The 26,701-nt window shown below is 33.1% G+C and overlaps 3 protein-coding genes across 3 annotated transcripts; 1 reads left to right on the forward strand and 2 right to left on the reverse strand.

The window, feature by feature from the left end:
- Nucleotides 1-2,950: 2,950 nt before the first annotated feature.
- Nucleotides 2,951-4,044, reverse strand: TRIADDRAFT_26300 (uncharacterized protein; the record flags this gene model as incomplete). The annotated part of the gene is made up of 5 exons (XM_002113517.1): nucleotides 2,951-3,204; nucleotides 3,289-3,445; nucleotides 3,523-3,621; nucleotides 3,710-3,817; nucleotides 3,922-4,044. Coding segments are annotated over 5 exons (741 nt in total), but the record flags the coding sequence as incomplete, so codon positions are not given.
- A 3,225-nt stretch (nucleotides 4,045-7,269) lies between these two features.
- On the reverse strand, nucleotides 7,270-9,570 carry TRIADDRAFT_57086 (uncharacterized protein; the record flags this gene model as incomplete). Its single annotated transcript, XM_002113518.1, has 3 exons — nucleotides 7,270-7,435; nucleotides 7,744-7,997; nucleotides 9,568-9,570. 3 exons carry the CDS (start codon nucleotides 9,568-9,570, stop codon nucleotides 7,270-7,272), a joined length of 423 nt encoding a protein of 140 aa, XP_002113554.1.
- A 7,787-nt stretch (nucleotides 9,571-17,357) lies between these two features.
- Nucleotides 17,358-21,273, forward strand: TRIADDRAFT_57087 (uncharacterized protein; the record flags this gene model as incomplete). The annotated part of the gene is made up of 14 exons (XM_002113148.1): nucleotides 17,358-17,505; nucleotides 17,718-17,800; nucleotides 18,315-18,475; nucleotides 18,725-18,830; nucleotides 18,921-18,973; nucleotides 19,088-19,304; nucleotides 19,387-19,469; nucleotides 19,544-19,754; nucleotides 19,813-19,919; nucleotides 20,134-20,222; nucleotides 20,396-20,437; nucleotides 20,516-20,606; nucleotides 20,758-20,849; nucleotides 21,164-21,273. 14 exons carry the CDS (start codon nucleotides 17,358-17,360, stop codon nucleotides 21,271-21,273), a joined length of 1,593 nt encoding a protein of 530 aa, XP_002113184.1.
- Nucleotides 21,274-26,701: the final 5,428 nt, after the last annotated feature.

The raw sequence follows: 26,701 nt of genomic DNA on the forward strand, positions 1-26,701 counted from the left end.
ACACTGTTTAGCACAGTAGATAGCCATACTAACTTAAGTCTCTTACAGTATTGCACACTGTCCTGTACAGTACAATCTACAGTATACAGTACTGTACAGAATCCAACAAAATTTAAGTTTATATACTAAAAATATTAAATTGAAGCAACGTATGACGAGGTGGCCGAGTGGTTAAGGCGATGGACTGCTAATCCATTGGGCTCTGCCCGCGTGGGTTCGAATCCCATCCTCGTCGTTTAAATACGATATATTTTTTTTATTTTCAATTACCCTCTAAATCCCAACAAATTCATAATACTGGAAAATAAGCTATATAAGTCTTATAATTTTTGCAGACGAGTCTTAAATTCATAATAAATAACGGTAATTAAACATTTGCAAATTCATCCTCGAGTTCAAAAACTTAGAAAATGTTACTTTCCTGCCTTTGATTTTAGTAATGATTATTATTTATAGTGTATAATTCGTAAAATCAATGATTTGGCTGCTTGAATTACTGGATTAGCCTACAGTCATGATTACCAGACATTTTCTAGCAGTCGATATTGCAGTATACTCCAGCATGCATACTGTAGATGAATCAGGTGAAAATTGTGGAGTAGTCCCTGGCTGAGTACAGTAGTCGCTATTGAATAGCGGCGTTGCGTTCGTGAGAGAAAACAAATCGTTCAATAAATATTCCATCTAGCTGCATAATGCAGACTGTTGAAGGTAGCTTATAGGACGGTAAATTACGATCTTATTTGATCTTATTTGTACAAGTAGTACTCTGGAATGCGTGAAGGGCGTGTTTGCGATTGGTTATTATTCATGATTTTCATATTACCCTTATCGACTGTCTTCGTTCACAGTTAATAGTTTAATAGTATAATTATCACTTTATGTGTATATTCTGTCATAGTAGATTTTATTTCCGGACTACTGTAGTATCTTATATGATTATTCCTTTGCCAGGAGCACTGAAATTATAATTAATCAGTTTGATTTATTTGATAGTATGCAGTTTTTTAATATTAACGGCTGCATATTAACCTTAATAGATTGTTCAGTAAGTATCACTCTCTTATTTCATCTTTAATAACAAAATGCGATATATATGACTACGTAATACGTGTAACTAAATCAATGGCAACTTCTATCTTTGCAAATCGAAACATCATCTGATACAAGATTATACTTTGTACCATGCAAACCATCTTCTGCTCGTATGTCGGCTAAATATTGAAATGTATTAGATAGATGATGGTCGTCGCTTTAATTTAATTTCTTTAGATAGTTCTCGTAAATTTTCGCATGGCAAATCCAACTTTATTAATAACTTCTATTTTAAATCTGTAGTTTTCGATTACGCTACGATAAACGTATGCACATCATAGTCATAGTACAGGATGTGTACTGTATAGCTTCACAACTGAATTTTTTAGTAGCAAATAGGTATAGTAGTACAGTAGTAATACTTTTGTATAGTATCGTACATTAGGATCAATTACACTAATCACAAGAATAGATGCAATTTATCATCGTTATTTTGTTTTTGCTATAAATATGCGTGTATGTGTAGATATAAATTTTATACACTATTCACTACAGAATTCAGTTCATTCAAAATAAATATTTCAAATCAATCTATTCTAAATTTAAGAAATGACTAAATGTATATGTCGGAGTACGGACTACTAAGAAAAAAATTGCATCGGGCTTTTTCTAGTAGTCCATAGCAGAAGCTACGCGATGCTTTTGACAATTTCATAACTACATTACTAATTTAATTGATTCTGTACCTACGTACGAATATTGGTATACAAGGAATTATACGTGAATATGAAATATCCTCATTACTGAGTTTATGTTACTAAAAAACCTTACATAGTCCTAAGTACTAAAGTAAATAGTAGATTTTGAACAATAATTACCTAGCGCAGGTAAATTATATTTATGTAGGCAAGCATTTTAATTACAATTTACCGCGGAATCATTCATTCATAAGAACGTGTTGCATGTAAAGTTATATCGATCGATAATATAGTCTAACGGAATCGGTTTGTAATCAATATTTTCCTATTTATTCCCACATTGTCTTGAATCTGTTAATAATTAATATATCAATGCCGTTACGCAGACTTTCTAAATAGCTATATTTACACGAGGTTACGTAGTCGAAATAGGTTTATCATTTTGTAAACGCTAAAATGATTTCGAAAATTATCGTCGTTCATACGCAACAGATGTTCACCTTTCGCGAATTGACCATAGATAAAATAATTTAGAAAATCCACTACATACTTAAAGGAATAGCATATTATTTTTTGACATTTATCTTGCATAACACGATTTAACGAATGAACAGTGAGTAAGTAAACAAGCTGTACTCACTCAGCTTTGTAATATGCAGCAAGATGGATTAAATCAAGAAACGTTTAACATTGTTGTGCGATGGTTTGCAATTAGACTATTGCTGATTATCCCTCGCATTCCGAGGTATACCAGAAACAAGTCTTACTCAATACCTGAGCTGTACACATACGAATACATAACTTTAGTTAGACACTGTAATAAGTAGTAAATGTTACAATGTTCTGTCATCACGTCATTATAAGATGTTGCCAGTCAAAACAAAACGAAATTTGTACACAAAGCCTTAAAATAACTCACAGGTTATAGATTCAGATAAATCTAGAAATCCATGACATACTGTATCGATATAACTCGCGATTACAGACAACTTTTACGACACTTATTTTGATTTTTCATTAGTTGTGGAACTACCAAACCATCCCGACCACCAGGTGTTAGAATTAGATTGTGGTGAAACATTGCTATCGCTCTTTCCTGTAGCGGGCGGTTCAGAAATGGCAGGAACTGGTACTGACAAATCCGTTGGCCCTTCGAAATTCTGATCTTCTTGCCTTGCTTCCTAAACAGCGATAGAAGCCCAAAACATGACTTAATATTAATCACCAGGCATGATATCATGTATAATTTTAACTACCGGTGCGCTCCTCGAGCCAAAGAGCTTTCCTGTAAAGCCGCCAGAAGACCATCTGTTATTAGCAGCACCACGTTCTCGTTGCAGTTTTGTTCTACGTTGTTCCTCTTCAAGGAAACGGGCTTGGTTCGCTTTAAATACTTCCAGCATATCATCACCTTGTTGACGATAAAAATCTAGGACAGTGCGAACGTCACTTACACCGGAAGTTGCTATTGCTATTATAATATGAAAAAAAGTTCTAATTTGGTAATTCAATCAGACAACATACCCAAATCATTTAACAACATCAGATGCATTACTTCGTAAAAATGGAATTAAATCAAACAAAGTTGTATCGGATGGATCACCATCCCATCTCTTTAAGTGAACAGCATTACTCTCATTTAATTTGGTTGCATTTCGATCCCAATCAACGACGATAACTTTGGAAAGATCACGGTTAAGAGCAGACATGTCCTAAACCAAAGATTAGATTAAATATATTTATGCTATATAAACGCACAAAAACTTCGGATATACTATACGACTGTAACCTTGATATGATGACCATTTTTGTATAAGGTGGAATCTCTAAACAACCTATACATGATGCAACCTTCTGAATCTAGCTTGTCAATGACTGGCATAGCGCCCTGATAAAAATCGCATATATAAGAAAAATAATATTACGTCACGAGTTATAGCCAAAGAAAGCACAGAGGCACAAAGTAATTGACTTACCATTCCTCCCTCACAAGTAAAAATAACAATTTCAAAAAGTGGAGGAGCACATTGTCTGAGAAGAGCATCAACACCTGGTCTTTTCCTAAAACGCCATCCCGTAGCTCTCTAAAAATTAATACCCCAATATTTCGTTAAGCAGTTGATTTTAAATTCCCGTGGTATCTGTCCAAATGTAAAGTCTCAATTAAGTACAGTTTTTAAAGGCTTACATCGTACTCAGGATGTACCAATATGTCTGTCATCTCCAAGACCAATGTATAAGGTGGTTGATAGTATGGTTCAGTTAAAGGGTCAGGCAATAATTTGGGGCTGATTGGATCGGAGAAGTACTGAAAGAACGTAAAACGTTATTTTAATCCTTGCCAAATGTAAATTACAATCCGTACTTCAATAAAGTATATTCCGATCAAAGCTATGCACGACTAGATTTAAAATTAGCCACTAAGATACGAATTTCGATTATAATTATTATTGCGAAGCAAATTGTATCATTCCTAGTAAAATCATATTGAGATGGTCTATCTTGAGCTGACGATACTGGAATACTATACCTTATAGTAAATCGCTTACCTTGATAGAGTTCCTAAGTCTATCTTTTGCGCGATAAATGTAAGCCAAAGCAATGTTTTCTATTTATAGGTCATGATATAATAAAATTACTTCAAGGTAATTATAATTATGTAGAGTATGAGCTAGAGGATACTGCAATAGGCATTTGCGCGTCATTATTTATGTAATAAAAGTTTACTGTAGCTATTTCTAAATTCTGAAATATATATTACTATAAAATTGCCAACTTGCCACAAATTGCTTGATATTATAACAGTAGCTATATTATACGATGCCAGAAATATTGCTACTATAGCACTTACTATGATCATAATTATCAATGTCCTGTAGATTTAACAAATAGATAGAGATTAGAGATGAGCAACGATTGACTTGTAGATATAACACTTATATATCTATATCTATACATTAATTATAATTATTAGTATTGATGTATAGTTTGGGCAAAAGCAGTAACACTAAAAAGGAGTAAAGTTTACCTCCTCTGGTTCCTTCGATGGAGCCCCTAGTTGAGTAAGTATGAATCGACATAAATGCTATGAGAATGACTCTTTGATATAACTATATTCATCATCACGTTAAATAAGTCAACCTAAATCTACAGTAGATGCCAAAACTACTACATCCACTACCTGCGAAAATGATTCCAGCAACACCAATGCCTACGGTTGTGCCAGCAAAGATTACCCATCCACGAATGCTCGGTCCTCCTTTCTTTTTTTCAGGCCGCTTGTAATACGTACGCGTTCGGTTAGGACGTAACGAATGCAAGCTCCATTTGTTTTCTTCCGCTCTCAGCTGGTACAAGTATCTTCTACAGCCTTTCAGTAGCGTTGAATACATACCAATATTAAATGGTCTACTTTTTAAAATCGACATCATGATGATCCAACGTGATGTCTGGCCTAAGGAAAGTGCAGCTAGGTATACAGCCTAGTAAAATCTTGCATTGCAGTGCTCTGGTCTGCACTGTCATGTGCACACCAGAGCCCTGTGCAGTTAGTCCGCGGTGCAGTTTACAGTACAGTACAGTATGGACGGTACTGTGCAATACATGCTACAGTACACTAATACAGTACTGTACTGGACAGTGTGCAGTAGCGTGCTAGGCCCCCATACGGTGCTGATCATCAGATTCATGTTGTAAGTAAAGTCATGGACTACTACAAGTCCAGTTAAGTTTTAAAAGAGATTCTTCGATGGAAACGTTTACAGCACTTTGGCAACACTGCCAGAAATCAATTACTACAGTAGTCATTTCCAGTAGTGGATGACTTTGGTATTTTATAAAATTCTCTATATTGCACCACTGCAATATAACCAGTGATAAGAATGATTCTTATTCTCTTAACGCAAATACTGTCAATCATATTCACTTGTAAATTTGTAAATTCAAAACACTAACACTCAGACTACTCAGTTCAGTACCATTCCAATTTAGAATAGTTAGTAATCCCTGGTTGCGATTAGCGTATTTCAATAACTTTGTTAACCATGACTCTAGTTTTACAGTGTAGCATTGACTGTACAATGTGTACTGTGCATTAAGCAATTCATGGTCTACTCTAGTCCGACTAATCCACTCTAGGCCTGTAGACGTCTCAGCACGATCATAGGACTCGCAAAGATGCCAAATTGAAACAGCAATCAAGAAATTTTCTAGTCCCATTCATTTACTCATTCACTTTCATTATATAACATATACCGTTTTACAGTACAATTAATCACGCTACCTGCACTGCCAGTAGTAGATTACGAGTACGAACGAGCTAGGAATAAAAAATAGCATGTAATTTAAGTATAAATGATCTTCATTAACTCCGCGTAAACCGATCACTTATTCTATAAATTGTTGATCTTTTCTGCCATTAATTTAAAGTGATTGGGGGCTAGATTGAATTAATAATTAATTAATTTAAGAACTAACTTCTAGTGGACAATCTTGTAATCGTTAATTTCATATCCTCTTCTTCTTGTATCATTGATCGAGCTGGATGGATGAGCATTATGAATATAACGACGTTGCATATTCTATTAATTTACACCACGTACAAGTAGGTATTACTATTGAACATCTAATTGGTAGCAGTGCTGTGCAAAATAATATTGTTAATAACGGTTGCACTTACTCTCCGCGTCACACGGTACGATTAAAAAATTTTTTAGTATAAAGGATTCACAACGAATTGGACCACCATCGGAAATCGAAAATAATACCCGCACCCATTTAATCGCATACAACACAGGACTGTGCATATGATGATAATGAAATGTAGTAACCCTAGTTGTATCAACCCGTTATTTAAACTACTACTCGTCAGTCGCCACTAACAGGAATTATAATTAAAATGTATAAAGAGTAACCCATAGAAAAAATATTCAATAGTAATAGAAATGGCATCATTACTGAATTTTACACCCTTATCTGTGATTAACAGTATTTGATAATATTGTATTATCATTATTACCCCCCTCAGCTGATTATATAATATATAAATTGTTGATCAATGATGTACAAAGTATAAAATTTTCTTTATAGCCATTTGATAACTGTAAGCAATAATTTAATAAGTCCACAAATCATATTAGAATAATTGGCATGATCATGATTTAGCTTCCCAAAAATGATCATACCTAATTTTATTTACGATCAACCAAACATGGAGATAGCAAATCAAGTACAAATTCTATTTACTATACCAACAGTCATTCGTTATTACCATATTGAAATAATAAAGAGTGATAAGGCAATTAAAGTACTGTTATTGCGTTCGACAACGTAATTATCATTAACGACTTCTAATTATGACAAGAAGACAAAATCGTCAAGCAACATTGATTCATTTATCGATGAATGATAATTCAGTTAATTAACTAAGATTCAGTTATTACGTGAGTACTTAAACATTAACGACTGTATCCGATGATGCTACTACTACGTAAGATTTAACTCTTTCCCTAGAAATTTCAACATCAAGTTAGTTAATTTATTTGCTGCCACCAGCTGACAATTTACTCAAAATATCATCCTTGTCCAATTCATCTTTATCTGTTGCTTGAACATGCAAGTGAATACCATTTAATTCTTTCTTGAGGTTTTCTTTACTACTGGCATACACCATCTTTACTTTAATCTTTGCAGTATCCGGTACCCTACAAATTAATAAAGATAAGAAATAAACAGAATTGGTGTTCAATTACTGATATGTCATAACATCTTAAAATAAGGGTGAGATTTTATAAAATATGTAATACTAGCAGTCATATTAACGTTACTTCCTTCCTTCTACTTATTTTGCGGAAGGACTTGTGTAAACATGCATAGGTATATCTAACTGTCAGTTAACATTCGAATAATACTGTAGATACTTTGTGTGAAAAGAAATTGAAATACCTAATTCACATTGTCAACAGTCCTGGTAACTGTCTTTTACAATAGAGAAATCTAATCGACGACTTACCATGCAATGAGAACCAGTTTATTTCTTTCACCGCCATCCGCGGTGAAATATTGGAAATCATAGACAGCAAAACGTCCATCATCTTCTGGTAATCGGGCAAGAAGATCTTCATAAGAACCTTCTGTAACTGCATCTTCAACCACAATTTGGGTTTTGTTATCATTCAATTTGAAAAGTATAAATTTGTATTTATGGCGCAGCTGGCAATCATCGTACGTTGATAAGACATTTTCACCTAATGTTACACCTGAAGTCTAGAATAAATACATATAAAATCAATTAGAGCTGACATTATTGGTGATGATCTATTTTACAAATAAAATATCGACTGCAAAGTAGACACAAATGAACGTATATCTTACTTCATTAACAAATAAATGCCTGTGAATATCCACTGCAAAAATAATGCATGAACACCGCGAATAAAATTAATAGTGATATACTAACGTTTCTAGATTTTCATTTAAAATGCAATGGTTTTCTATGCTGTATAACCGAGAAGGGTAGGACTTTAATAAATGATTGACAAGCAGTACAGTTGAAGAAAGTACTGAGAGTCCTGAGGTGATAGGCATTTCTGTGAAAACCGTGAACGTGCAACTTGATTTCACCACATAATAAATCAAGTTAATCGATAACATACTGTGTATACTGAAAATAAGTATGGGATATTTCTTTTAAGAATTTCTGCCTACGTCGATTGCATCGATTGGCAATTACAACATGCCAAAGTACGGGTTAGTAAACAACCTCTACCGTTATATTGCAGCTAGCTTCTGGAATGCTGTCTATTAGTACTTCATCACTCAAGGCGAATATTTGTAGCGTGTTATATACGGTATACTAATAAAGGTACTGTACCGTATGATTTGGTCTCTTACTCTTATTACCTACAGTACTCCCATATGTGTCTTCTTTATTGGTTTCGGAGTGGATTCAGCGGGAAAATATAGTATTCGATGACGACTGGCCTAGGCTAAAACTACTTTCTCAATTTCTGCGATTGGCTTGTAAGTTCCAACCAAGTATGTGCAATGATTCAATTATTATCCTTTACTAATTTGAAACACTAGAACGCTTTCGGTTTAATTTTCTGTCCATTTTTAAAGCGTATATGCGTCGAGTCTATAAGCGCGAAAGACTTCACCGTCATGTGCCGAAATGGCTAGAAATCGAATCTTTGGAATTCAAAAAGAAAACTACTGTACCTGTCGCCACTTTAAAGTGTTGATAATTGAATTGTAGACTGAATTTGTTCAGTGTCTGTAGGGTTTGGCATTATTGTTAATCTATTTCGACATCCTACAATTATCCGCTAGCGATGTGTAAAACTGACCAGCATTACGAAATGTTAGCGTCCAGTATTGGTGTAAGATACAGACTACTGTACTGTGCAGCAAGAGTAGAATTATAAAAGCGGAGAACGCATGTTGGCCGATCCAATTTGTGTTGGAAAAAAATGAAAAGACTACACCAATCAATATACACTACAATTTACGCAGTGGTCTAATATACTTTTAAAAATTGCAGACTTATTTCATAGGAATGAAGAAATTGACTATATCCTCATGGTATGCCTTTCAGCAGTCCAAACAGTACCGTACCGTATAGTACATGCAAACTACTGCAATTGTATGCGTACTGCCAAATCTGATTGGCCATTTATCATGTCCAACCAGCAACGGTGCAAAAGATGATATTTTCAACATCATATACTGTACAGTAGGATACGTACATCCAATGAAACTCCAAAAAATAAGACTATTTTATAGAACCTAGGATAGAATAGCAGTATTGCCCAAAAAATCGCTAAGATAGACCTACCATTTTCAATCTTGGAAGGCTATACGGCTGAGTTCAAAACTGGAGACAAAACCACACCTAGGCAGAGGGCACACTCGTGAAAAAAATTGACGCTTCCCAAGCCAATCAAGTCCACGGTATTTATACAGTTGGAGCTGCGATCGATCAATGATGAAAATGGTCCAATTGACCAAATATGGACAAGATGAAATTCATTACAAAAAATCAATAGCCAATCGAAAGGCTCGGGTGTCGGTCAAACGTTTCAACCGCATCATAATGCGGCTGCGTATACAACTTCCCTTGGCGTGGCCCAGACTGGAGTCCTAGTACGGTACTGTACAGTATGGCACGTACAGTACCAGTGTGGTGCAACTACGGTACAATTCCAGTAGACCTGTCGATGGTTTGCTTCAGCAGCTTTACTGGCTGATTTTTCAATATCAAACTAGTGTACTGTACAGTATAGTACTGTCCAGTACAGTACGGTATACTGTACAGTACTAGCTTCGTAATACCCGTTGTACTGTACAGTAAATTGAATGCTGTCCAATCGTTGCTCAGCAGTCGCCGTACTGTACTGTACAAATTACTCGTATTACTTCGCGTTTACTGACAGTATTGTATGTCGTCATGTTTTATTTTCATTTTTCTATCGCTTTCTATAACGAATTGACGATGCACCAAAACAACCAAATGCACTGTATTTATCGATGAATAATGAAAATTATCCCTTTGACCAAATATGGATAAGATGAGATTCATTCATTAATCTTTAAACCAATATGGAAAGGCTCAAGTGAAGCAGTAAACAAGGCTCTACACCAGTGTACAATATACTGTACAGTGCTGTACTGTACAGTACAGTATACTGTATGACATACAGTACTGTACTGTACTGTACTGTACTGTAATGAATCTCATTTTCTCCATATTTGGGTAAAATGGACCGTCTTCCATCATTGATCCAGCAGAAGCTCGAACAATTGGTGCAAAAACACCTGATTATCTTAGTAATAATCGAAGTTAATACTGCTGTTACTGTTAGTCTTTCGTGATATAATAGAAGTGGGGCTTACAATAGTTGTTGGCATTCTAAGATACAGAAACAGTATGGGAAACTCCACAGTAATTCTTTAAATTTGCTGTTGTTGACATTTTAAGATAAAGTATATGAAACTACAGCATGTACAGTGCATTACAACAACAAAATGACAAGAGAAACAGTACAATAAAGTAGATCGCTGACGACTCCGAAATTGTCGTGGAGTACAGTATACTTACTGTACTGTACTGAATATTATTTAAAATGGAGACTAGTTGCCGTGTTATTTCAACTGTAATAACGTATATATCAGCTATAGATATAATATAAACATGGATACTGCAGTGTCCTTTTATCTCCCAATACAGTCAATAGCTTACGTAATCCTCAACTCAATCGTCAGCTGATCGTCTGATATAACAGAGAGGTATTGCTAATTTATTTATGTAATAGTTTCTATACTAGGGGTTATGACGCATCAAGGGTGCGTTAGGTAATTGTTCGATCAAGCTTTGATGTCAACAATTACATATTGCTCACATATTGGAAAATAGATCAAAAATTACGATAATTAGTATACAGTTGTAGCTCACGTTATATACCTATATCGATTACAAAGCATATAGCACTAACTTAATCAGGCTATAGTAGGGAAGGCGTGGATTAAAATATCCAAGACTCGCAAGATTACACAATTGATTTCAATAATAGATTAAAAATTATTATAGCTGGCAACATACTTGTACCTATGGCTCGTAAGATTGATTACATAACTGACTGATTCGATAAAAGATCCAAAAATATATATAGTACAGATTACATCATACGTACTTATACCTAAAGTATAGCAGTATTACTAATAATATTAAAACTACGATCATATCGAGGATAATCTGTATCATCTTGTATGAAAATATGAATCATGCTTCATATTTACAATTTTCAAATTTATGGTGCGCTATTGCTGTCAGAAAATACAAAGATCTGCACCCTTCATTTAGTAATGACACAGTGACGCTCGATGATACGCTTTGAAACAAGCATATATATTTGGCTGGTGTATAACTAGTAACAAACATCTGATTCAATTTTAAATTACAACTCTCAATGTAGTAATTTTACTTTTAAATTTATTATCTGAATATTGAGAAGTTAATAGACAAAGTAAACTATTGTTTACGCTATAGTATTTAAGTAAAATTTTACCCAACGGGAAATAAAATTGCTTTCCTAAACATGACTAACAAGATACATACATATTTACAGCGATTTATAAGACTGAAAGAATTTTTGGCATCTTTTCTGCTAGACTAGTAATTACTATTTCAGACTGCTTTACATTTTAGCTTAATGTCGATTAATGAAGTCATAAACTAGCCTTATGTAATAAAATTCACAGTAATCTAAACCTTGTTAGATAATGATAAGCTATTTTATTACGTTTGTGGGGAGATCAGTATCGAGACCAGAGATTGAGGAACTAGACTATAATAAGTAAAACTTAACCTATATGCAACGATCTTATGCATTAGTGATTCGCACTATACATTGTATATTACACATTAGTGATTACCTTATTAGATAAGATTGCTGACGTTAACACAATTAAGATATGGTCTCTGTACTAATATAAATCCTTCTGTACTGACATTAGTAATTATTCTTATCAATTAATTTACATTCGTCCCCTAGAATTTCGAAGAAATAAAATTACGGATAAATTCTAAACAACAAGTCACAATCATTTTATTTATTATAACAATCTTGACAATGCATCAGCATTATTGTTGGTATGACCTGTAACTAGTATTAATTGATATTAAAATAGGCAACAGTACAGATTTTTATATATCTAAACATTATTACCACGACAAGTTCCTGAAAAAAAAATTCTACGTTTTTTCCTTATTTATACAAAGCAAAATCTTGAACTATGATACCTTATAAATGTATATCTGTAAGCATACCGTAACAACCAGTTTTTCTAACAATGCCATTCGGTATCATTATCAAGTTATATCATTTAGAATTAATTCATAATCAAATCCCTTGTCAAGACGTTGTGAAATTGTCATACTTGTTTTTCTTACTGAAGATATACCCATATGAGTCATTAATACCATACTATCTATTAAATTATATAATACCGTATAATTAATTATTAATTGTAAACACCTCTACGCGTAAAAAAAACCAACAGGTTACAGACAGTATGATATACTGTACAGCACAGTAGAGATTCTAAAAGGACCTTTTATTAGGATCCCAACTATGGTACAGTAAACCAGAGATGAGCCGTTCGCGAATTTTTAACAAACTAATGCACCTACTGTTATATCTCGCCTAAATAAATCAAACAAAAGCCAAATGATATTGATAATAATAATGACTATCATAAATTGTCATAAAGCCCTAATCATGTTTCACCTTGATTTTGAGCTAATTTAAGCTGACTTTATCTATACTAATCAGGAGCTTTCGAAAGACTGCGTGGGATAAATCAACTATATACGCGTATATATAACTATTATAATATAAATTATCAAACAGTATAAGGATTTACTGTAATTTGAACATACAGTGATTTATACGCGTATCACAGTTTTGTAAAGTACAGTATAGCCAAGAGCTTCCGAAAGCACTGCACTGTATTGTAAAGCTAAGCAGTACTTTCCAAAGCAATTTAAGTCTAGCTGGCTTAGTATTATTAATTTGACCGGATCATTGACACCGAAGTGAGTGGTAGGTAATGCGGCAAAATTTTTTAGCTATATATTGACAGCGAGGCAGCATTCAACTAGTAGACATGCTGCGGTTGCATTACTAACTACTTTAGTACTTTACTGAAGCAGCTTTAGAACTACAGTACTTGGAATTTTGGATCGCTCTAATTTCACCTAATTGGTGATCCAGGTACTCAATTAATCTACAAATGTAAGAACAATTCATTAAAGACTTGACTCGGACATAAAGCTCTGGGTTGCAGCATGATATAGCTCATTACTTGATCCCTATTCCTTAGCTAATACAGTATGTAATTTCTGTGTAATCTCGTGGTACTACATAATGAGCATCTTGCTTTAAAGTCGAAACTGGAATGGCACGTCAGTCATCTGCAACTTAGCTAAAGAATACGCTGAATATCTGCTTTTAGAAAGGCGTGTAATATAGATAGTCAATGCACAATTATAACAAACTACAAAATACTATAACTTACAATTGTGTGTAAATTAATAATATCTGTGATAATACGAACACATCTAGCTTGTACTAGCTTATCTTAGCTGTATCTTTGTAATGGAAAAGGCTAACAAAGTAATCTTGATATTCCTAGGCATTACTTCATGCAAGTGTACTGTATTTTATGAAACGATTTCCGGAAGCAAATTAAGATTTTAGGGTGTCGATATACCTATACCAAAGTGCTAACTAGGCAATGTAGAGCATCCATACTTGCATAGCATGTAAAGTCTACTTAGCTTTAATAAAGCGCCGTAATTTTATGTTGGTAGTTCTAACCAATTCACTAATACTTTACTAATTATACATCACATAAATAATTTATGGGTATTTATTACACCAAATGAGCTTATAAATCTTTATAGATTGTATCATGAAGCTTTAAGTTGATAATTTATAGAATATAGTCTACGTATAATATATTAAAAATGTTCTTGATAGTTAGCTAACAAGCGAAGCATATAAGTCCGTCCATTCACCTTGTAACCCTAACGACAAAACTCACAAAAGTATTACATGTATAGTACAAAGTTTTAACTCTTCTTATTATCTTCGGCTATTTTAAAGCCTTCTTTCTCTAGCTTTTCTTTGTAATCGTCAAATATGCGCTTCCGATCAAAATAGGATACCTACAAACATCAAGGAAGAATCATTAGAAAAAGGTGCTGCTTTACAATACGCTGATCGCATGGTATTGTGCTATATCAAAACTTCTAGAATTAACTTCATTTCCACAAATGACATCGTTGTACAAGTCTCCAAAGACGTAGTAGTCGACTCTGTACACTGTACAGTATAGTCTCACATCTTGTATAATTAATCAATGTAATACATATACGTAGATTGTTTGAGAGCTGGGGTAATAGTGAATTGTGCAGCACGGGATAAGGTTACATTTATACGAGCAATGTCGTCGCATGCTTTACAATCCCTATGCATTTATGTCCAACTATATCTTTTTTACAGCAGTTATACTGTCATAGTACAGTATACGAGTAATATGTCATGCTATGTAGTATGGACACTTTTACATTACTAATACTGTAACTTACAATTACATGTTTTAAACTAACAGCATTTACTTTAAGCTATCTGTAGTAAATTATCTTACAGTAGTCGGCGATAATACTGTAATACTGTACACATCCACTCAATGAAATTAATACAGGATATTTAAGAGCTAAAATGACGTTACTGCAAAAAAACAGTTTACGAACTACAATGGCGTCTAGCGTGTCTCTAGTGTTCTATTTTAGGAGGAAATTAGCTTAACAATATTACAATACGTATAGCATAGGTGTAGTGTAACTACGTTGATATTGTAAGAAACCTAACTCACTTATTAATTGGCTACAGCTAGTTATACCGATACTAACGGTCACTGCAAAGCCTGTCCTATTTTTTGAATGCTGCAGATTTATGGTAAATTATGGTGATCTACAAAGACAGTAAAGTATTCTTAAGGTACGTGTAGTTTATGCAAACTAACTAACCCACGATGGTAAGCACTTTTCATGGTATTCTTTCTTGAGTGCATCACATAGCGATTGATTAGCTGGATTTTTGATTCTGCATTCGTAATATTCGTCCCTTGCACGATAACATGCTTTCCTACCGGTAGCACTGATGTCAGGCATCTCTGCGGCACTTCTAGCCGTTGAGCCTACCACTCTACTTCTTTATAAGAGACTATGGCTACAGTAGTCTAGACCTGACATTGGCTACTGTACTGTACAGTACAGTGTGCAGCGTACAATGTACAGTGTAAAGTACTGTTCATAATGGTGCAACAGGTGCACTGGTGCAGCCCGCAGCAGCAGCCGTACAGAACCTAGGACGCGTTTGCCGGATCCAACCGATCAATCCAGTTCTCCCGGAGTCATTTCTAAAATCTCATAGAGATTGGTATTATTCAGCTCCGTGCGTCTACGCATGTACTGTACAGTACAGCATCACGGCCATACCGAATTGCGGGAACACAGCTAGGCCTGTTCTCTCTTTAGTGGTCCTATTTTAAACAGCATGTTACATACTGTAGTAACTGTACGTACACTCGTACAGTAGATCAAATCATCAAATCCATATTCAATCAAACTGGGTAGAATCAGGGCTTTCATGTAGTTAGTCGAAAAGAAGAAGAGTCCCTGAAAGAAATCTGCAGTACAGTAGAAGACAGTGTACAGTACAGTACAACATGCACAGTGCGCACTGTACACTGTACACTGTACTGTACTGTACACTGTACGCATACTGTACTGTACAGTACACTGCAATGTGAACCAGTTCGAATCAGAGTACTTTAAGGTATCCTAAAATTTATCTGTATGTATAGAATTTAGAATTTAAGGCAAATTTTGCAACTTTACTACAATTTATTTTGCCTTATAGCACTCTAAAGAGAACTGGCTCACACCAGTACAGTGTACAATACAACATCCACAGTGCGCACTGTACACTGTACACTGTACGGTACATACAGTACAGTGTACAGTACAACATCCACGATGCGCATTGTATTGTACACTGTACACTGTACAGTATACGCATACAGTACTGTACAGTATAGTACACAACTAGCAGCATTGCACTGCGCATAATTAAAGTCGACGTTGACAGCGTAGGTGGTCAACGAAACGTTGGAAATTTCACCAGCTTTGTAAGTAAAACTATCCAATTTGCTGCATAAACATAAACATTATTTAGCCATACATGTAATTCAATTTGTGATCTGCAATCCATTACACCAATACACCGATCATTATCTTGAATATGATAGAATTATTAGTTACAACCGTATCTCTGAAACATAAAATTTCAAATTTCTTAAAATAGACGCGCGTACTTCTACATGATTCAATTCAATTCGGTCCAACATTAGTAGACGAACGGAATTATATTGATTGACAATTATGTTTGATTTGATTATTCATTTTATTTTTATCTACCGTTAGAACTCGATATATATCACTAAATGACTTTATTGGATTAACTATTGTGCATATTTGAGTTCTATTTTATATTAGAGCATACACTAAATAATTTAGGTCAAATTTTTTACAAGATAAACATGGTCTGATTGTTTTATATCTGCATCATTCTTCTATGAAATTCATTCCCAAACGATCGAATAGTATTATCATAAATAAATTCATCAGTCAATCAATTAAAGGATTGTATCAATCTGGCTATTTTATCCTAGCTCGTATCACTTATCGTCACAAGTTGATATTGATGATTTTCGAATTCAACAACCATCAAGGTTCAGTTTAGATCAATCATCATAACTGCAAAATATTTGTAGATATATCAGTATTAGTTGTAATGATTTACCATCAAATCATGTTATCATATTCAAGCTTAACACGGATTATCGTACAATCAAAGAGTATTACCGCTACTAATTGAATAAATTATAAATAGGAATAAATACAATCTATCGGAACGATTAACACACACTTATCGTTGTCTATCTAGATTAACGATTTAAAAGGCCTGTTTGAACTCCTAGTCCAAAACAACAGTTATCATGAGAGCACCAAATTATGTTGTGGTAAATTACGTATTTCGTGATACCGAACATTCCATATCACTTGAAATCGATGACAATTTATTAGTCATTGAAATTGAAGAAAAAGCCACACTAGATCAATGGCATGGAGAATTCGATGTCGAATGTAAGTTTTAAACATAACATTTTTACAATATTAACTACTGTAGCTACGTTAACACATGGAAGAATATCATAATTATCCAGATCATGCTGTATACGCAATAAGGCAATAAATTTTATTCTATTCTATAGAGTAAAGATAACTTACCAGTTTGCATTTCTTACTTAAATCTGAACTTTATTCATACCCCTAATCGTTTAATATGTCACTCATAGATGTTGAAGAGCTTACCCGTAAAACTGGAAATTTTAAACAGTTTCCTATTTTTGTAAATATGTTAAAAAGTGCCCTACTAAAGGTAAATACTTTATATTTAATGGAGTGGAAACAATATAATAAATCCTACATTTCTTAAGGAGTAATCAAAGCAATGCCAGAGATGATTAATAGACTAGATAAACACAAAATTTTTCGACGTTGTTTTATGCCATTTAATTGACAGAAGCAATCTACCATTTTATTTAAAAAATAGTAAAAATAAGTCGTAGCATAGACAACACCGTTATGATGATTAGCTGTTAAATTTTATAAATGTACTACAAAATTATAGTAATTGCTCAACAATGTTAGATTACAAAGTTATAGAATTTAATCTAATCGTAACATAAATTAAATACGGTACTTTTCTGGATTGATTCGTTAAATTTAGTTTATTTTCAGATATACTAGTAGCTATTAAGTTATCATTGCATATACTCATTCAGCATCCACGGTGTTCTTATATTATCTCATTAGAAATAATCTGATAATATATAATATATTGCGATATTGTCTTATTGAAATGCCATTCTTACGTTTACTTATTTTTACAGTCGTCTGATTCCGTTTCTTTGGATTTACTAACTTATACCGATTTGGAACTGCTACGCAATCGTAAACTTGGTATAAACACCGCAAATACATCTCACCCTCCTTCAACCAGTTTAGCTAATAAAAGATATATTATCTTAACATATACAGTCGAATTTGATAGGTACAGAACTATAAACGATCAATTTTTAGCTTTAGATGTATATTTTAGAATATAAAATAAAGAAAATTGCGATTTCGTTACTTATAACTTCTATGAATAAATCTTCAAGAGTAAATAGACAAAAATGATACAATTACAATACTTTCATACTACTATCTTAAAATTATTAATAAACAACAGCTTTATACATCTAATAAGTAAATTAAAATATGATGCCAAGGTAACACCCTGTGTTTGCTCTTAAATTAGAATTCATTATCCATTGCCCCTACGTTATCAAGGTAAACCCGATCCTGCATTACTGCAAGAAACAATTAGAAATTTAAGAGAAGAAAATAGACAATTACAAGCTAAGGTATAATATTTTAGTCATTTAAAATATACCAATAAGTGCACACATTTTAACGATATCTGAAGCAAATTTGTTTTCGTCATCGTTACAAAGACAAATCGCTCTAGCTCTTATAGAAATAGCGACGTAATCAAGATGCAAAAACAGTAAGTTCTCACCGTTATCAAATACGAATATACTCGTATAATATACATAAGCTACATCTTATCATATTAATTCTCGATTAATCCTTACATAGAAATTAATATTAACATTATCAGGATAGATAAATTAAAACAAGAGAAAGAGGAAATCGAAGAAGCTTTCATTGAATACAGGCGAGAAATAGAGAGTACTTCGAAGGCTGATATTACGAAAGAAATCAAGGTACTTAAAAAAATAATTAAAAATCTTGAACAAGAATTACTGAAGGAAAAATCAAGGCATCACCATGTTTCTAATAAAAGGAGCAAAGAGTATCGTAGCTTAATGGAAGAGGTAATCAAGAATGAATTAGAAGACATTACTTCGCTAATTTTAAATTGTCATTTATGTTAACATGTATCTAATTTTATTTCAGATAGAAGCACTGCGATCAAGTGAGCGAAATCTGCGAGTTCGATGTAAAAGTCTGAGTAATGAATTGGCATTGCTAAAAAATGAGTATGTAAAAATTATTTTTGCTAATATTTTGATTAGCAATTTTTAAAAGTGAACGTTTTATTCTATACTTTAAGCAGACGACGATCGATACCGTCTAAATCTCGCTCACGTACCCACTCTCGCGACAATTCCGTACCTAGAAATACATCTAGATCAAGAGCTTCTGTATCCGTAGAAAGGCATACCCCTAAGATATCGAATGTATCTCGAAGAAAAAATTGGTCTCCCTCTCCATCAGGTAAACCACAATCTATCACTAAGTTGCTAACGTCATTTTGTGAGATGGTAACACAAATTTGAGCTATTTGTTAACATCTTTAACTCTATTGTTATCTATCCATAGGAGCTAGATACCCAAGATTTGATCCGACTGCGTATCCCTTTTAGCCGTTACGATAGTTATCAACATGATATTTATGCTAGCTTATGGTCCTGTGTAGCTATTTCCAAGTGTGCACGCGGATAAAATGCTAATTTATGACTTTAATTAAGCATAAAGTATGGTACCAGTTTGGAAAATTATACCTTAACCACTAAATTAGATATGTAAAAGATAAAGTACAGAAACAGCGCGACAGGGTGGATAGAAAGTACGCACAACTCTACTTTAACAATATCCGATTTTAGGTTAATAACAGCAAAATATGTTTCTTTACTTGATCAGTAGTCGAAGAGTAAGCCAAAAACAAGGAGAATATCGGCCGCCGAGATCTAGGTCAAATTCATATGAGCGACCACATCGTTCATCATCATGTAAGTTTTAGCTTTCTAGTTATACTCTATTCGTAATTAACATAGGTAACAAATCAAACTAGATTAAGATAACATTAAACATAATAAGTACATACATGATTAGTATCTCCATAGTTATAAATAGTAAGTAGATTTTCGGTTAAGTCAATTCATCGATGTTTTCAAAATTCTAGTACCACGACAACAATCTGGTGTTAGATCGAGAAATTCTTCAGGTAAATTTATTTCGGTATTCGTCAAGTAGCATTGCCGATCTTCACTTACTCTAGACGATAATTTTATCCTTTGCTTAGTGGCTAGTAGTAGTAGCCGAGCATCTCGAGGATCCGTAGGAACGAATTCTGATCATTCTTTTCGTGGCTTGCGTAATAAATCAGTTGAAAGGTATACTAAGTATATAATTATAGACCTAATTATTATAAACTTGCTGCTAATGGTACTATATAATATAGATGCAGTAATTAATTTATCGTCATCAAAATCAAAAATATTAATCTAGTAATGTATATAAATCTTTTATAATATCTAAACTAAGACATAAAAACCGATCAAGCACACCCCAAAGAAGCAAAGCTGACTATTCAAGGAAAGTAAATAAGAAAAATAAAGATTCCATGTCTAGAAGAGGTTAGATTGCGATTTTAAATACAATATAATATAGGATGCTAATCTATCATTTTACATTTTACTAATTACTTGTTACTACAATCAAATTTTATACTCTTTATCGTCAAGATATTCTTATGATATAGCCAAGAATACAGTATTAAAATTTTTAGCTTACTCTTTAAAATGTAATTAATTCTTAGAGAATTTTTCGTTATATTATACTATCAAATGATGTTATGCCGCACCATTTTTTACAACTTATTCTTTACTTGATGAAAATTATACATATTTCGTAGTGACGCTCAAATTACGATTTCAATTATTGTCTCTAGTTACGGAAAGCAACAACATCGAAAAGTCTGCCAATATGTCAGATATAGATGCACGATTAGCTGCTCTTCAGAGCTTTTTATACACGCGCCAGTCGAATTCATCAAGATGAAAGGCGTTACAATTCAAACTTGGCTGAAACTTTGAAGCTTTGCAATTAATGCAAGATAACCTAAGTCACAATTATGCAAAATAAACTATTATAGAATCTATATTATTCTTTCTTTTAAAGATTGTATAGTTAGCAAATCAATTAGTGTGATTACGACTTTTGATAGAATACTAAGAAAGCTGTATTTAAACATGCTATAGCCATGAGCTAATGTTTTCTAATTTATTACGCTTTCTTATTCTTTTTTAAGATCGTTATACTACAGGTATATCCGTGCTTCTTTGTAATCTGTATTATTGCATTTTTAGAATGAAGTGCTGACTAACACTACGTGTGTATGCAAGTTAAGAGCACAAATATCTTGTAGCAACTTATTATACTATAAGATTCTTAATATACTAAAGAATCTTTACTTCGATACTACTTATAAGTTTTTACTGTGCCTTGCAATGGATTCTTTACTGCGAAATATAATAGATTTTTTAAATACAAGTATTTTCTTACAAGATCTGTATAGGTAATTAACAATTACAGGCTAAGTTAGTTCGCCTTATTTATCGAGTGAAATTGTTTGGATTCTCAAATTTGTGAAAGATTTCACAAGAATCTAGCGAATCGTTGAATAAAATCGTACTTTTGTCAGAAAACTGTTTTGGAATGTCATATGAAAGATGGACGTCGAATTAGAACGAGAATACAGACTAATGAAAGGCGGACATTAATAATTATAAGGATAGGCCGTATTTAAAAAATAATAGAACTCTCACAATTAGAATTTTTCAATATACGGTAATTAGGCTATAAAAACTTTTTATTAATTAAAAAGCATGCTTTTGAAATTCCAGCACTTTTATCAACTAGGAAACACACAACTGTATCAGCAATTCAGCGTGCATCAGCTCGATATATCATTCGTAAACAAGCAGAGTCGAATAAAATATTCTTTCTGAAATCATAATATCAAAATTATTTTCTCTACCGCTGTACTGGATTATAAGCAGAAATAGTTTTTATTTCGTTGTCTGCTATCCACGAATCTCATCAGAGTTTCAAGCATATTCGATAGGTTGCCAACAGGCAAAATCAAATTTTGATAGCAACTGTCTATATACTTATAATAATAAAATATTACATATGGAAATATAACGAGGGAAACAAAATCAATATACCGTGTTAGAGAGATAATGTTACATTCTTATATCTATTGCAAATATTTTAACATGTTATACTATATTGTAGCGAGAAATAATCGCGATTCTACAGTATAAACTGAAATAAATCTTGAAAATACGTAACAGTGGATAGTCATAGTAGCCGCTCGATGTATACAACGCAATCTAGCTAGCTGAAAAATGAGGACAGTTATAAATGTCAAGGTAATGACCAAATATACGATTTAAGAAGACATTGTGAGTATGTAAAGATTTACAAGTAAATTTTTAATTGTAATAATAAAGATCTTGAAAACATCTGAGAGTTTCAAATTCTTAAATCTTATACTTGAAAATAAGATGTTATATATGAGAACGATGTGATCAAAATTGTTTCTGCTAAGCGAATTAAACTACCGCTTGCAAGGAAGATTTAAAATGGATTTTAACTCTACCGTAATGCTGCGAAGTAAAGCAAAGCGATACCGTAGTGTTGCACCTGTCTCTTATAAAACCTACAGATTCCACACACATACGCAGTTCAGTAATACATTGTGCGTAAATGATGCAATGCGATACTGCAAATGCATTTATTTTATTTAATGTATAGTGTTGTGTACTTAGATTCTGTTCGTGAAACATCAACCTGCTGTTTTAAAGCTCTATCATACTAGTCATTAATAGAAATCTATAACGTTACGAGATGTACAGTGGTTATTTTTGGTTTACGGCTCTAGTTAATTCAGTAGATAATTTTATAGCTCTTATTCAAATAATCAACGGTAACTACAAAGCTAGGCGTCGTCATATATTTGATTACCTGCTCAAGATAAACAATTTTGATTATTTTATCATAGACAAATACGCATACATAATCATATAGAAAAATTTTAAGTGACATTCAACTCCATCTGATGTATGCTAAAATTACTTCAATTGCTGAGAAGCCAGGTCTTAGCTCCATCAGCTGCGCCTACCTGGGCGAATTCCTTCTCTTATTTAATAGTATCAATGCATAAACGTCATATTTAGATATCAATAAACTAAATGTTCAAGATTCAAATCAACGTACTAGATAATTCAACTTCATACGCCTTAAATCACTCTTGTACGATTCTATTTTACTAGATGACTGATAAAGCAGTATGAATTCAACGTCGCTGTAGAAGATATAACTGAAAAATATAGCACGAATGTTACAGGCCATATCGCTATTGATATTCTCTTGCTATTACAGTCATAAGGAACTTAAGCCGTTACAAAAATCAAACCAAATTTATCGTGCATCAGTACAGGAATGTGAACCCACCGTACCTGTTGCAGTTACCTTTTCAACCAATGATTGAGTACCATTCAAATTTAAAATTGCAAATTTGTATTCATAGCACACCAATTTTTCTTGCGTATCCAAGGCTTTTGGAGATGTTATATTCTACAATTTATGTACGTATATAACATCAATTACAGTTAACATCGTCTACTATCCTCTATTTTACAAATAATACGGCGACCATAAAGTAAGCGTATATACCGTATACTATGCACAAATGTTCATATACCATAATTGACTGCAGTCATGCGAATGCCTATTTTTTTGTAGGTTTAATGCTGAACACCGCTTGTAAATTTAGTAGTAATATAACAGCAATCTAGATTTCAGTTAAAATGGAAAGATTGATGTATATCTAATAACTATAATCACGACCATAAATTATACATGGCGGGAAAAGTATAATCAAACTGTAATGAATGACTAATTTAGCGCAATTGCTTACTCTTTCATGCAATCGCATTAATAAACAGGTATAACTTGCAAGCACATATAAATAATGCAATTGTAGTCCTGTGCTAATAATGGTTTGCGTTTCTATCAAGTGCATCAAAACGATCACTATTTCGCAACTCTTTATACTTAGAACATGACCGTTGTTATTAACCAATGCAATACTGTATATAGAAAGCAATTTTTGTAAATATTAATAAAATAAAAGGATAGCGTACGATAACACTAGTTGCAACAGGTCTCTCTAATTGGTAGTGCATTCATAATCTACAGTAGCAAAAACTTTTACAGCATTAGCCGAGACTAGATTAATTTCATTTGTACTTTACAATAGAATGAGAAAATAAGAAGAAACGTATTTACGCTATAGCATCATCGTATTTATGCTAATAATTCATATATTATGGTATATGAAATAATGCACGTCAAACTGGAATGAGAAATGCAGACTGAAAGGAAGGCGCGTATAAATAGTGGTATATCCGATTTGAAGGAATATATTTATCAATAATACAGCCTCTTTGCATTATTGTACTTATGCTAACCATTTATGTCTACAGTACATAGTACACGAAAAATGCACGCCAAAGTAGAACGAGAATATAAACTAAAAGAAAGGCAAATATTAATAATGACTGGCCACATTTTATAAACTCTTCTGTATTAAAAGTTTTTAAACTATCTTTACTCTACGAAAACTCTTTAGTTATTAAAAATGTCTGTTATTAAAATTTTCATCACTTTCATGGAGCATAGAACGCATAACTGCATTAGCATGTATCTATTTGATATACGCGTATTACTGGTAAAGAAATAGAGTCGAATAAATTACTTTCACTGGGATCTTATAATACTAGAATTGTTTTTCTCTATTACTTATTGGATTTTAAGAGCAATAATTTTTATTTCGTTATTAAATATTCATCGTAGTAGTGAATCTTATTAGAACTTTAAAACATTCGATAGATCACTACGTATAACAGGCGATATCAAATACTATCTATGCGCTCGTAAGGATAAAGTACGTATTATGCACTAAAAAATAAAATGAGGAAAAACAAAATCAATCTATTAGATGATGCTGCACTTATATCTATTGCAGATACTCTAACATGCATGTATTGTAGCAAGACATAATTGCGATTCTACTGAAGGAATCGAACCAAATTATAGGTATGTGAAGCTGTGTGTATATACGCGTATACTATAGCCTGGCTAGCTGACAAATGAGAGAAGTTACGAGAACTAAGGTAATGGCCAAAATACATAATTTAAGAAAAGTGATATGAGAATATATAAATTACAAATGAATTTTTAAATCATAATTGTAAAGATCCTGAAAATATGCGAGATTTATATACGTAAGTCTTAAATCTTACATATAAAAATAAATAAATAAAATGTTGTATATAAGACCAGTGTGATCCCCCAAAATTACTAGGTGAACTAATCTACGCCAGTGAAATGCAAGATGGATTAAGCTGTACAGTAATTACTTTGTCAGTTAATTTCCAATCCGGTTGTGACTAGATACATCATAAAATGGTTGATCTATTTAAAATAGCTAGCATCAAACATCAGCTTATGAAGATAATTATGGCTACGTAAGAAAATCTTACCCTGAAATGCATCATTTTTCATCCCTTTTTGCATCTTATCCGCTGCTATCATCCTATGAGTTTCGACCGATTCAATCTTTACCCATACAGCCTACACATTTACTGTGGAGTACAGTATACGGGAATGTTCTAAACTGAGAATGAAAGAGAAGGGCGAGAAGTTTTGGTGAAAGCTAGCGATTCTCGATCAAGTAGGCCGCAACCCAAAATGCAATAAGAAAAAAATTCATGATATTCGACACTTTATCTCACTTTTGTTATTCTCCCTAATGTAGTACTATCTTTTGCGTACTACTATCTATTGCTAGCTATCTACGTGGGCAAATATCGTACTGCATCCTTCTCGATTATGTCGTCGGTAGCAATGCTTTGTGGTGCTATTTTAAATAAATTCAATTTTACCGTCAAATGCTATTACGCGTACAAATTTTGCCTTTGAGACACTTTACTTTTTTGCGCTCTCCCTTCAATCTGTTATGTGCCGTACTAGAGGAATGCAGTTTTAATTTATTGTTTAAAGGATATATAGAAACATAGTTGGCTATATCGTCTCAACGAATGATGTAAGAGAACATCTTTGAAAGCGAAAAATTAGATAACTGTAAATATCATTTTATCATGGTTTATGGTTTAGTTACGTTTTTGGTATTTTGCTTCTTTAGGCATCCACACGTAGAAATTATCCATGTTCAAAATAGCCATGGACAGATTGTATTTCTTTAAATTTTAGCATGGATATGAAAAAGATAGCGTAGCGTACAATGGTATAGTATACAGCAACACGTATACAATGTATATATAATATATACTACACATGTTTTGTATATATATATATATACGTTGTATGCACTTAATCCCTTAATAGATCTGTACCT

The sequence above is a fragment of the Trichoplax adhaerens genome, genomic scaffold (assembly GCF_000150275.1).
Source record: "Trichoplax adhaerens TRIADscaffold_6 genomic scaffold, whole genome shotgun sequence".
NCBI classification, from domain to species: domain Eukaryota; kingdom Metazoa; phylum Placozoa; class Uniplacotomia; order Trichoplacea; family Trichoplacidae; genus Trichoplax; species Trichoplax adhaerens.